Here is an 11,764-nt window from a genome sequence, read left to right as displayed (position 1 = left end):
GAGTCAGTGTATGATGTGTGAGTGAGTCAGTGTATTATGAGTGAGTGTGTGATGTGTGAGTGAGTGTATGATGTGTGAGTGAGTCAGTGTATGATGTGTGAGTGATTCAGTGTATGATGAGTGAGTGAGTCAATGTATGATGAGTGTGTGATGTGTGAGTGAGTGTATGATGTGTGAGTGAGTCAGTGTATGATGTGTCAGTGAGTCAGTGTATGATGTGTGAGTGAGTCAGTGTATGATGTGTGAGTGAGTCAGTGTATTCTGAGTGAGTGAGTCAGTGTATGATGAGTGAGTGAGTCAGTGTATGATGTGTGAGTGAGTTGTTGATGAGTGAATGAGTCAGTGTATGATGTGTGAGTGAGTCAGTGTATGATGTGTGAGTGAGTCAGTGTATGATGAGTGAGTGAGTCAGTGTATGATGTGTGAGTGAGTCAGTGGTAGTGGAGGAAGTCCGAGAGCCAGGCGGCGTGCGTGGAGATGCGGGCGTAGACCCCCGGGCGTCGGGGATTCCCGCAGCCGACTCCGAACGAGACGACGCCCTCCAGGAACCAGCGCCTGTCCCGCTCGCACGACAGGGGCCCCCCAGAGTCGCCCTGCAGCCCCCCACAAAGACAAAGATCCCCCAAGTAGCCTTAGCAGACTGTTGCGGCGAGTGCTGTTAGTGAGCAGCGCCTAAGAAGGCTGGCACAGCGCACGGGGGGGTGGGTGGTCAACACTACGCCCGGCCGTCTTTGTCTCCCCAGTGACGACGTTTATGCACCGCACCGGGTACTCATTTTAAGGCTGAGTCGACCTAGGGGAGGCCCATGACCGGTTCAGATAAGCGTTATCGGTGTTAGCCATGAGCGGGAATCGAACTCGTGTCGTTGGGTTCGCAGCGCGCTAACCGCTGTCCCGCCGCTCCCCACACACATCTACACGCACGCACACTCAACACCGCATGGACAACTGCATTTCTTCGGCCGCATCAGGCAATGGAGAGATACGCACTTTTAAATCATCTAGGTTGATAACAAACTTCTTTAGGACTGCTTTTTGTGTCTTAAGAATCACACGTGAACCGATAAAGTCGCACAGTGACACACACCGTTTGCTGGTCTTCATCTGCACCTCCGATTGGCGCAGTTGGCTACGTATGGTGCAAAAGAGGTTGAACGTAATCCATCATCACTCCCTGCTGAGGCCAATAACATAAGTGCCACCCTCTGTGGTAGTCTAACAGCCCCACACAAATACACATAGATCCTCACCCCCCCCCCCCATATAGCCACTAACAGACTGTTGGGGCCAAGTGCCGTTAGAGAGTTGCCCCAATTAAAACCGGCACGGCACACGAACACCACGCCCTGGCCGCCTTTGTCTCCTCCAATGCTGAAGTTTAGAACACGCAGTGGTTGTGACGCCGCGAGGTCAGTTGACCGCGCGCGTGCATGAGAGGGGAGAGGGAGGGGAGAGGGAGGGGAGAGAGGGAGGGAGGGGAGGAAGGGGAGGGAGGGATGCGAGGGAGTGGAGGGGAGGGAGGGATGCGAGGGAGGGAGGCTCACGTGGCAGTGGTCGACACCTCCCTCCTCCTCGTAGCCGGCACACACCATGTCGGCGGAGATGTTGTAGCGGTCCTGCAGCAGCGTCCGGCAGTGTTCGTTAGAGAGGAGCGGAACGGCAGCCTCCTGCAGCACGGCCGTGGGGGAGCCTGGCAGCAGACGCAGGCAACGGGGGGGGGCGGATAGATTCCACGTGGAGGAGGAACGCTCGATCCCCTCTCAGTCCGCCGGAGAGGGTTGCTCAAGCTGCGGGAGTCCCTAACCAAAGCAATTATAACTGATATCCATTGTAACTTCTGTGAAGTGCGTCCACAGCATCGGCCCGTTGGAGTGCAGGGTCCAGTGAGCGTCACGCTAGAGCAGTGGTCCTCAAGGTGTGGTCCCCTGGAACCATCACGTCCCATCGGAATCCGTGATCACAGCGATAATCTCGAGCGGTGGTCCTCAAGGTGTGGTCACCTGGTACCACCGGTGGGCTGTGGCGGTCCTCCAGGTGGTTCCGCGGTGGCTGTGATGCAAACGCAGCTTAATCCGTAAAATAATGGCAATGTTTTATAAAACCTTTGGTATCGGGACATTCATTAATCTTGTACTTCATTATAGAAGTGAAGTGAGGTCAACTACCCCAATTAAACTTCCCTAACGCTAATAATCTAAATGCACCACCTCTAAAATAAAACTGATTTTATGTTGCGGTAATACGAATCATAGTTTTTGTTTGTATCCTGGTATTTGGAGAGAGAAGTAGAATGCGTTTTGGTCACCAGGGGTAAGGTGCTGGGTGGTGGTGGTTTACTACCCCCAGTTTTGTTAAAGTAAAAGTGTTGGACCCCCCCCCCCCCTCACAACATAAACCGCCGGTACTCGTTACACGACGGGCGTAGTGGCCTCGTGGGTCCTCGTCGGTCCTCGTCGGTCTGCCGATGTGGGACCGTGTGCGGGAGCGAGCGGTGGGTTGCCGCCCCCCCCGCCCGCCCTCCTGCCTCTCTCTCTCACCTCCTTCGAAGGTGGATCCCCACCCCACCACCCAGCAGCGCGACCCCGCCGGGAACTCCCACGCGGGCTCCGTGAGGCACACCGGCTGCACGTGACCTACGGGGGACAGGCCACGTGGCACATCACACACACCACGTGGCACGTCACACACAAAACACACTGCGTGGTGCGTCACACACACACACACCGCGTGGCACATCACACACACACACCACGTGGCACATCACACACACACCACGTGGCACATCACACATCACGTGGCACATCACACACACCGCGTGGCACATCACACACACACATCACGTGGCACATCACACACACCACGTGGCACATCACACACACACCACGTGGCACGTCACACACACACCACGTGGCATGTCACACACACACCACGTGGCACGTCACACACACACCACGTGGCACGTCACACACACACACCTCTTGGCACGTCACACACATCACGTGGCACATGACACACACACACCACGTGGTACATCACACACACACACCACGTGGCACGTCACACACACCACGTGGCACATTACACACACACCACGTGGTACATCACACACACACCACGTGGCACGTCACACACACACACCACGTGGCACGGCACACACACACCATGTGGCACATCACACACACATCATCACACACATCATCACACAAACCGCCTGCCACGAGAGCGCCCCCACCCCCCCTAGTGAAGCGCTTCTTCCGGGGTGCCCTCACCCGTGAAGGCGATGGGCTCGGACAGTCGCAGCACGGCCACGTCGTGCCTCTTGGTGGCCTGGTTGTACCCCGAGTGGATGTGGATCTCCGCGATCGACGCCCTCACGACGGGCGGCGACGCCGACTGCAGCCGGTCGCGGACCCCGAGGTACGCAGTCCACGTGCCCGGGTCCCAGTCTTTCCTGCGTCGCGTCGCGCCACCAAATGCAAAAGGTGTGGGGGGCACGCGCTGGTGGGGGGCACGCGCTGGTGGGGGGCACGCGCTGGTGGGGGGTAGCATGGCATAGAGCCACACGCGGCGTTATGAGACACATAGGGGGCCCAGTCGGCCACAAGGGGGGGCCCCCGAATGAACAGATAAACGCACAAGTACAAGCATATTCAGAAAAAACATTTTAACAAAACACGGATAAAAAAAATTCCCTGCAGTCCACCATGAACGCATCTGGTTATCGTCGTATCAACAGAGCAGCGTCAAGTTGCGCGATCCACCACCTTTGAGGAAGTCCTAGACCGATGGGGCCGGCATGTAAGCAAGACGCACAACTTGTAAGTATTGTTACCTTTACATCTGCTTATTATAATATTTGAGTTGCACCGTGTATTGGGTTTAGATGAAGACAGCCTCACAGTGGCAGCATTAATAATTATTAATAATTAGTCGCAGTATTAATAATTATTTTAAAAAGATGTTGCATTAATACCGTCACTGTGAGGGTGTCTTCATCTAAACCCAATACACGGTGCAACTAAAATACTAATATATAAGTACAGATAGTCCCCGAGCTACGATGGTGCGACTTACGATATTTCGATCTTACGATGGCGATAGCGATACGACAAAATTGTAAAATATTTCAAATTTCGCGCGGCAGGCAAACGCAGCAGCGAACGATACGTTCAATGCATGTATAATACGTAGCTTTAGCGATTTCATTTAGGGTTACCACGATACGATACGTTCATTGCACGTGAAAAGTTTTGATAGTAGATAGGATTGTTTCCTGAAAAAAAACTTTCTATTAAATTGCAGTTCATATAGGTAGGCTAGGAATTTACCTTGTTTTATTTTACTGTGCAATACAGTATTGTAACTAATAAATACATACAGTATATAGTTGACACAGTACGGTACTGTAAATTGCTCTGTTTTGCTAAATTATTACCATTCCTTAAGACTCATGGGTAGGCTAGGCCATCTTCGACTTGCGATATTTTTGACTTACGATGGGGTCGTCGTAACGCATCTCTATCGTAAGTAGAGCACTACCTGTATAGCCTACATATTATTGTATACGGGATAAAAAAAACATCCGTATAGAAGAGTGGAATTGATGTGTGTGTGAGTCTCTCTCAGACACGAGTGTACGTTATGGCATGGAAAGGGAGAGACAGTCAGGACATGACAGTACAGAGAAACCCGGGAAGGCACGTGACGAGGAGAGGATATTGAGGGGGGCCGACAGGTGACGAGAAGTACGCTACGGGTGGTGTGAGGGCCCCAGAACCTTCTGGGACGATCCCGAAAGGAGCGGAGCAGAGGGCGGAGGGAGGCCCCGCTCAGGGGATCAAAACTGGTCCAAGGGGGGCAATCGCAGCCGTCTACAGCAGGGGTGGGGAACGTCCGGCCCGCGGCCGTATAGGGCCCGCGGGCCGTATGAACCCCGCGAAATCATTTGGTGTGGCCCTGCTAAGGCAACCGCAGGCGGGACTCGATATTCAATAAATCTCGGAGCAAACCTGCAAAAGCAGTTGCGAGTAGCAGCAACATCATCAATACCAGCTAACATCATCACACGCCTCGCCAAAGAGAAGCAGTTCCAGCCCATCGCATTAGGGGCGAGTTAATTAAATGTTTGACCAAAATATAACAGGAACATTTTTAAGTTGATAATTTTGTATGGCCCGCGAATGATGTTATGAATATCCAAATGGCCCTTGGCAGAAAAGAGGTTCCTCAGCCCTGCTGTAGAGGAATGGGACCCGCCATGCTACACTTCTTGTTCGATCTTCGATCGTCACGTTCAGCATCGTGGATCAGGCAGTATGATACTGACTGACCACGTTATGTAGTTACCCTGTTGTGGTATCGTACCCCGTTGGACTCTAGGTAACCCGTTGCGGTTTATGTAAGGGACCGTCCATAAATGACGTCACACGATTTTAGACGATTTTTGACCCCCCCCCCCCCCTCGTCACACGGCGTCACAAAAAGTCAGACCACCCCTCAAATATGACGTCACAAAGCTCTTCCCCTCCCCCCAAAAACCATATTTCCATTTTGAAAATAAAACATGCTTCGAATCGCTTTAAACTATTGTCATTGTAGTGCGTATTTAATGTGGCGCTGCACTCTGTTGTAGGAGAACACATTTACTAAAAAGTAAATTTAATTAAGTAGAACGTGTTGTCTATATTTATTTAAAGTTGTGCATTTTGATGTGACGTCACATTTCTCAAACCTCGTCACACATCGTCACAAATGTCTGACCCCCCCCTAGGTGCGTGACGTCATTTATGGACGGCCCCTAAGTGCCCTGTTGAGAAATAAACGTGTCGCCTCCAAGTCAAGTTTGTGCCTCCACTGAAACCACTGCACAGGCTACACAGAGGCGGGCGGGGGGGGGGAGTCTTTGGCTCACATCATCATCATCATCGCGCCGCGCGTTGCGCTCTCACCCGATGACGCAGTGGGCGGCCGTGACGAGCCAGCGGGCCGAGAGGAGCGCCGCGCCGCACAGGAACCTCTCCTGGTGGTAGAGGGCGGCCGCCCAGGGCCACGCTCCGGCCTCCGCGTCGCCCCCTCCCACGATGCGCCCCGACGGGGAGAACGCCGCGGGGCCCCTCGACGTGGGGCCAGGCTCGTCCGGAACCAGCGGGCGGCGTCCACAGTCTTGTGAGAGTGTTTGTGAGAGTGTTTGTGTGTTTGTGAGAGTGTTTGTGTTTGTGAGAGTGTTTGTGAGTGTGTTTGTGAGTGTTTGTGAGAGTGTTTGTGTTTGTGAGAGTGTTTGTGAGTGTGTTTGTGAGAGTGTTTGTGAGAGTGTTTGTGAGTGTGTTTGTGAGAGTGTTTGTGAGAGTGTTTGTGAGTGTGTTTGTGAGAGTGTTTGTGAGTGTGTTTGTGAGAGTGTTTGTGAGTGTGTTTGTGTTTGTGAGAGTGTTTGTTTGTGAAAGTGTTTGTGTGTTTGTGAGAGTGTTTGTGAGAGTGTTTGTGAGTGTGTTTGTAAGTGTTTGTGAGAGTGTTTGTGAGAGTGTTTGTGTGAGTGTTTGTTAGTTCGCGTAAATATAAACTTGTCGTTAAACCCACCCCCACCCGACACAGCCAAAGTAAGAAACCACGATAACACTTATTCTTCGGTTTTTTTTCGGTAAAGTCACGTAGGTAAAAAATTAAAATTAATAAAAGTAAAATAAAAATAAAATTAAAATCACGACGTTTCGGAGGCAACACAAGCTTCCGTCTTCAGGTGGAACCGTCACAGCACGCTTGCTGTATCAAGTAAATGAGAAATTCCAAGAGATCCGACCTTGTATATATACTGGTTGAGGGGGGAGGAGCCAGGGTAGGCCCCTGGATAGGAGTTTTTTTTTATTATTATGATAAGGTTGGTGCGGCTGAAGCTACGGCTAGTCTACATAACAAAGGATTGAGCCTTTGTTATGTAGACTGGTTGAGAGGGGGGGAGGTGCCAGAGTTGTTAATGTGCGGCTGCTGCTAATGACCCTGAGCCTTTGTTATGTAGATGGTAAAAGCAAAAAAGCAGGTCAGGAAGAAACAGCCTCTTGCTATGTTGCTTGGTGGGTAAAACTTAAAGCAGGAAACCAGCGTGTGAAAAAAGAAGCTAAACATGATCAACGAAACTGGCTGTCTATCAGTAAACTGTACAGTAACTAAAGAATAGTTGTCTGTCAAATAAGATGGTCTAAATATGTGTAGTTAAATCTTTTTTGCATGGTTAATAACATCTTTCCAATGATTACTCAGTTTGTACCCATCATCACGGTTGAAATTATGTCTGTGTTTGTATATTTGGATGGCTTCGTGTACAAACCTTTGATGGTAGCCAGGAGCTTTGCAGAGCACCTTGGTCTCGGAAAAGACAATTTCATGAGAGCTCTCATGAGAGCTCTCCTGACCTGCTTTTTTGCTTTTACCATCTACATAACAAAGGCTCAGGGTCATTAGCAGCAGCCGCACATTAACAACTCTGGCACCTCCCCCCCTCTCAACCAGTCTACATAACAAAGGCTGAGTCCTTTGTTATGTAGACTAGCCATAGCTTCAGTCGCACCAACCTTATCATAATAATAAAAAAACTGCTATCCAGGGGCCTACCCTGGCTCCTCCCCCCTCAACCAGTATATATACAAGGTCGGATCTCTTGGAATTTCTCATTTACTTGATACAGCAAGCGTGCTGTGACGGTTCCACCTGAAGACGGAAGCTTGTGTTGCCTCCGAAACGTCGTGATTTTTATTTTATTTTACTTTTAATTTAAATTTTTTACCTACGTGACTTTACCGAAAAAAACCTAAGAATATGAATCCTTGCAGTCACGAAAGCTTCAAATCTAGAACACGATAACACTTTTTAATTGTCTGTGTGGGGTGGTGGCGGGTTTAACAGCACATTTATATCTTTGCGATCTAACACAAAAAACGTCTATTCTGGATAATATTGGTCGCGAAAGCCTGCCACTACGATGCGTTAAAACTCGAGAATAGATATTGAGGCCGGTTCAGTGCGATCCGGTAAGGGGCCGTCCATAAATGACGTCACGCAATTGTGGACGATTTTTGACCTCTCCCCCCCTCGTCACACGGCGTCACAAAAAGTCAGACCCCCCCTCAAATATGACGTCACAAAGCTTTGCCCCGCCCCCTCCAAAACCATATTTCCATTTTGAAAATAAAACACGCTTCAAATCGGTTTAAACTATTGTCATTGTAGTGCGTATTTAATGTGGCACTGCCCTCTGATGTTGTAGGAGTGTTGCTATAACAATTCTATATTTATTTAAAGTTGCGCATTTTTACGTGACGTCACATTTTCAACCCCCCTCCCCCTCGTCACACATCGTCACAAATGTCTGACCTCCCCCCTGGGTGCGTGACGTCATTTATGGACGGCCCCTAAGTTGTGGCCCAGCCATTGGTGGATCGTCTGAATTGGGATCCAGTGGAGGGATCGCAGTGTTTGGGGGTGCGTCGTCTCGGTGCGGAGAGGAGTGAAGTTGGCAAGACAACTGCCTTGTGAGGGGAGAGCAGAGAGGGAATCGATGGAGAGGCTTCTGCGTACCTTTTGGGTTGCAGGAGACGTAAGCCACCCTGCCACTCTCACAGCGCTCCCTGTAAGAGACACGCTGCTCACACACTTGGAAATGCACTCATTACTTGTCTAAAGCTTGTTCGTGCTTCACAACGCACCTCCGATCGACACGGTTGGCTACGTACGGTGCGAAAGAAGTTCAACACACACACACGCGATGATGATGCTTGTTTCCCCGTGAAAATCCTGACCGAATCTCAACACTCTTTTTCATTATGAGACCTCCTTTGCCAGTAGCAAGATATAGTCTCGGGTGTGGACCAATCAATTTCAAGGACAGTGCATACATTATCAGAGTTGTCTCTTATGTTTGCATTTTGACCGCAAGTGTTGTGGTTAATGAAAACATGATCCTTGTATAAAGGTGTCAGTTTTGTTGCCAGATAAAAGGGTAAACACCTATTACTATAATTATTTTTCAGTAGGGTCCTGCTAATTTTTTTGAAGTAGGGGAAGGGACGAGATGCTGCTACTGTCGCTTGATCCCAATTGAGTAATTTGCAGGTACATTTGGAGCCTTGGGATGTTTAGGCCAATACTGGTTACATTGTGTGTGTGTGTGTTTATCAATAATCCATGCAGAATAGGGGGACACCATACACACTCCACGTGCACAAAGACGAAATAAAAGCAAAGATCCCTTGTATAGCTATAAATAGGCTTCTTCTTAGGTTTTTTTCGGTAAAGTCACGTAGAAAGTAAAATAAAATTTTTGTTTTTGTTTTTATTTTTTTATTTTATTTTACTTTCTACGTGACTTTACCGAAAAAAAACCTAAGAAGATGATTCCTTGCAGTCACGAAAGCTTCAAATCTAGAACTATAAATAGGCTTTTGAGGCAAGTGTTGTTAGTGAGCACCTATGAAGGCTGGCACGGCAGGCGAGGGGGTGGGTGGACCAGCGCCACGACCGGCCGCTTTTGTCTTCCTCGTGTTGATGTTTACACATCGCACCGGGTACTCAATTGAGGCTCAGTTAACCAGGGGAGGCCCAGGACCGCCGCAGATTGTCACTGGTGTTGGGTTCGTAGCACAGCACGCTAACCGCTACACCGCCATGCACACACTCCTTGTTGATCTCGTCAAGGTGCATAAACCAGCACGCAAACTGCGGTCATCCTCGCAGAAGCGGCTTCTGGCTGCTGCCATCGAACAAAGGCGGTGGTCACCGACCGCATCGCGCGGCGCTTTCAGATGCGCTTCGGCGGCCGTCTGGAACGCTCTTCCCCTCTGATGTTAAGGAAGCCAGTGGAGCTGTGCACTTTTAAATCATCGTCGTTTAGATTGACAAACTCGTCTCTTTAGAACTGCTTCTTGTGTTTAGTTTGTTGTCCTTCCACCTTCCCCTGCACCTCCGATTAGCGCTGTTGGCCACGTGCGGTGCGAAAGAACTTTAACCACACACACACGTGTACGTACATACACACATACACGCGTACGTACATACACACACACGTACGTACACACACGTACGTACATACACACACATGCGTACGTACATACACACACGCGTATGTACATAGTACACACACGCGTACGTACATACACACGCGTATGTACATACACACACACACGCGTACGTACATACACACACACACGTACGTGCAGAAACAGGAGGGAGAACGTGCAAACGACACGCAAGACAGCGCGCGATTTGACAGAGTAAAACCCCGGGGCCCCCCACCCCTTTCCACTTGCCAATCTAGACAAGGCCGCGGGCTTTGCACGGCACTCGGCCTCTCCACGGCAATGTAAAATACAATTGAATTTAATCTTTTGCTAATAACTCATGTTCATTATTAAACTAATAAGTTGCCAGATATTACAATAATTATGTTTGTGTGCAGATAAGAACTCCGGTTCATTGTTTACTATTATGAAACTAATAAGTTGGTAAATATTACAATAATAATGTTTGTGTGCAGAAAATGTTTTCATTATTAGGTTGGTGCCCACTGGCGGCGTCCGTGAACGGAGAGAGGCGCGGGGGCGGAGGCAGGCGGGGGGGGGGGGCACGCACACGGGGCTGGCCTCGATGCCGGACGACGTCTCGCTGACGACGACGTAAGGAGCGTAGCCCTCGGCCTCCGTCGTCTCATCGTGCGTCAGGGCGTCGCTGCGGTGTGGGGGGCGTGGGGGAGGAACAGAATCGGAGGGAGGAACAGAATCGGAATCATAATATTGATTCATCCATAATACACCGATGACATTGGTCGCGAAAGCCTACATGTTGAAAGCAACATGTGTTTACACTGCAGGAATCCGATGAGCTGCAAAGCTCTTTTTCACAGACGTCCAGGAGAAACGGTGAGGCGTCGGGGCGAGCTGCCGTGACCGTTCCTCGCCAGGCGGTGACTTTGCCACCGCCGCCACCACCACCACCACTACCGCCGTCGTCACCGTAATGATTTCCTCTCCGACACCGCACCCAGAGCCCCCAGCTGCCAGCCAGCACTCTCCATACCACCTCTTCCCCTGCAGCTCACAGGTGAGTTGTGCACTCCCATGTGTGTCGGCTCTCCTTTACACTCCTATCTCACCAGGGGTGGGGCGGGGGAGTTCGATCCCCTAACCCACGAAAGTAGTGGTCAGCACCAAGTAGCTGGCAGGATAGGGCACGGCAGATGCGGTTCACCTCCTTTCATTGCTACAAAATGATGAAGAGAGACGGTCCACCAATCGCGTGATGCAGCACTGCCCCCTGCACCGCCGATTCACAGACCACGGGGTTCGCACGATCCACCTCCGATTATCACGGTTTGGCTACGTACGTGTGCGACAGACGTTCAACTAAAAGTGTCTGTTGCACAAACCATCGGTCGCACGGCCTTCTGGCGGTGCGCGATTTTAATCGGCGTTGACTCAAATACGAGCAAAACTCTGGACCGCTTTCGATTTTAAACTATTGAAACTCAACTCACTTTTATTTAGATCTTAAGTTTTCGTGACTGCAATGATCCATAGAAAGAACTAAAGAGTATCACTTTTATTTTACCAGCTCTTTTTCAGATGCGAACCTGGCCACGAATGATAGCCCAACGAAGTGGCTCATCACGTGGACATTTGTAGCAGCCAGACACTCTGAGCGCGTGTTCATAAATGTGGAGAGAAAAACAGGAGGACCCAAAGAAAAATCCACGCAAGCACGGAGAGAGAAAGAGACACGCAAA

At 50.1% G+C, this 11,764-nt stretch overlaps 1 protein-coding gene across 1 annotated transcript; it reads right to left on the bottom strand.

The window, feature by feature from the left end:
* Nucleotides 1-431: 431 nt before the first annotated feature.
* LOC144952023 (enteropeptidase-like) lies at nt 432-11,056 on the bottom strand. Its single transcript, XM_078882414.1, has 7 exons — nt 10,995-11,056; nt 10,617-10,710; nt 5,949-6,130; nt 3,270-3,451; nt 2,538-2,633; nt 1,545-1,690; nt 432-593 (listed from the first exon to the last, which is right to left on the bottom strand). Exons 1-7 carry the CDS (start codon nt 11,054-11,056, stop codon nt 432-434), a joined length of 924 nt encoding a protein of 307 aa, XP_078738540.1.
* Between the last annotated feature and the right edge of the window lie 708 nt (nt 11,057-11,764).

This window comes from Lampetra fluviatilis, chromosome 65, assembly GCF_964198595.1.
Source record: "Lampetra fluviatilis chromosome 65, kcLamFluv1.1, whole genome shotgun sequence".
Taxonomy (NCBI): domain Eukaryota; kingdom Metazoa; phylum Chordata; class Hyperoartia; order Petromyzontiformes; family Petromyzontidae; genus Lampetra; species Lampetra fluviatilis.
Note: the sequence above shows the minus strand (reverse complement) of the source record. Positions and strands in the feature narration are given on the sequence as shown.

What these genes read in the sequence shown, in the direction of transcription:
- LOC144952023 (XM_078882414.1), bottom strand. Translation starts at nt 11,056, where the DNA reads ATGGAGAGTGCTGGCTGGCAGCTGGGGGCTCTGGGTGCGGTGTCGGAG. An exon ending in GCCGCCCACTGCGTCATCGG is followed by an intron (nt 3,452 to 5,948) that starts GTGAGAGCGCAA and finishes GACGCGACGCAG; the next exon opens with GAAAGACTGGGACCCGGGCA. An exon ending in CGAGCCCATCGCCTTCACGG is followed by an intron (nt 2,634 to 3,269) that starts GTGAGGGCACCC and finishes TGTCCCCCGTAG; the next exon opens with GTCACGTGCAGCCGGTGTGC.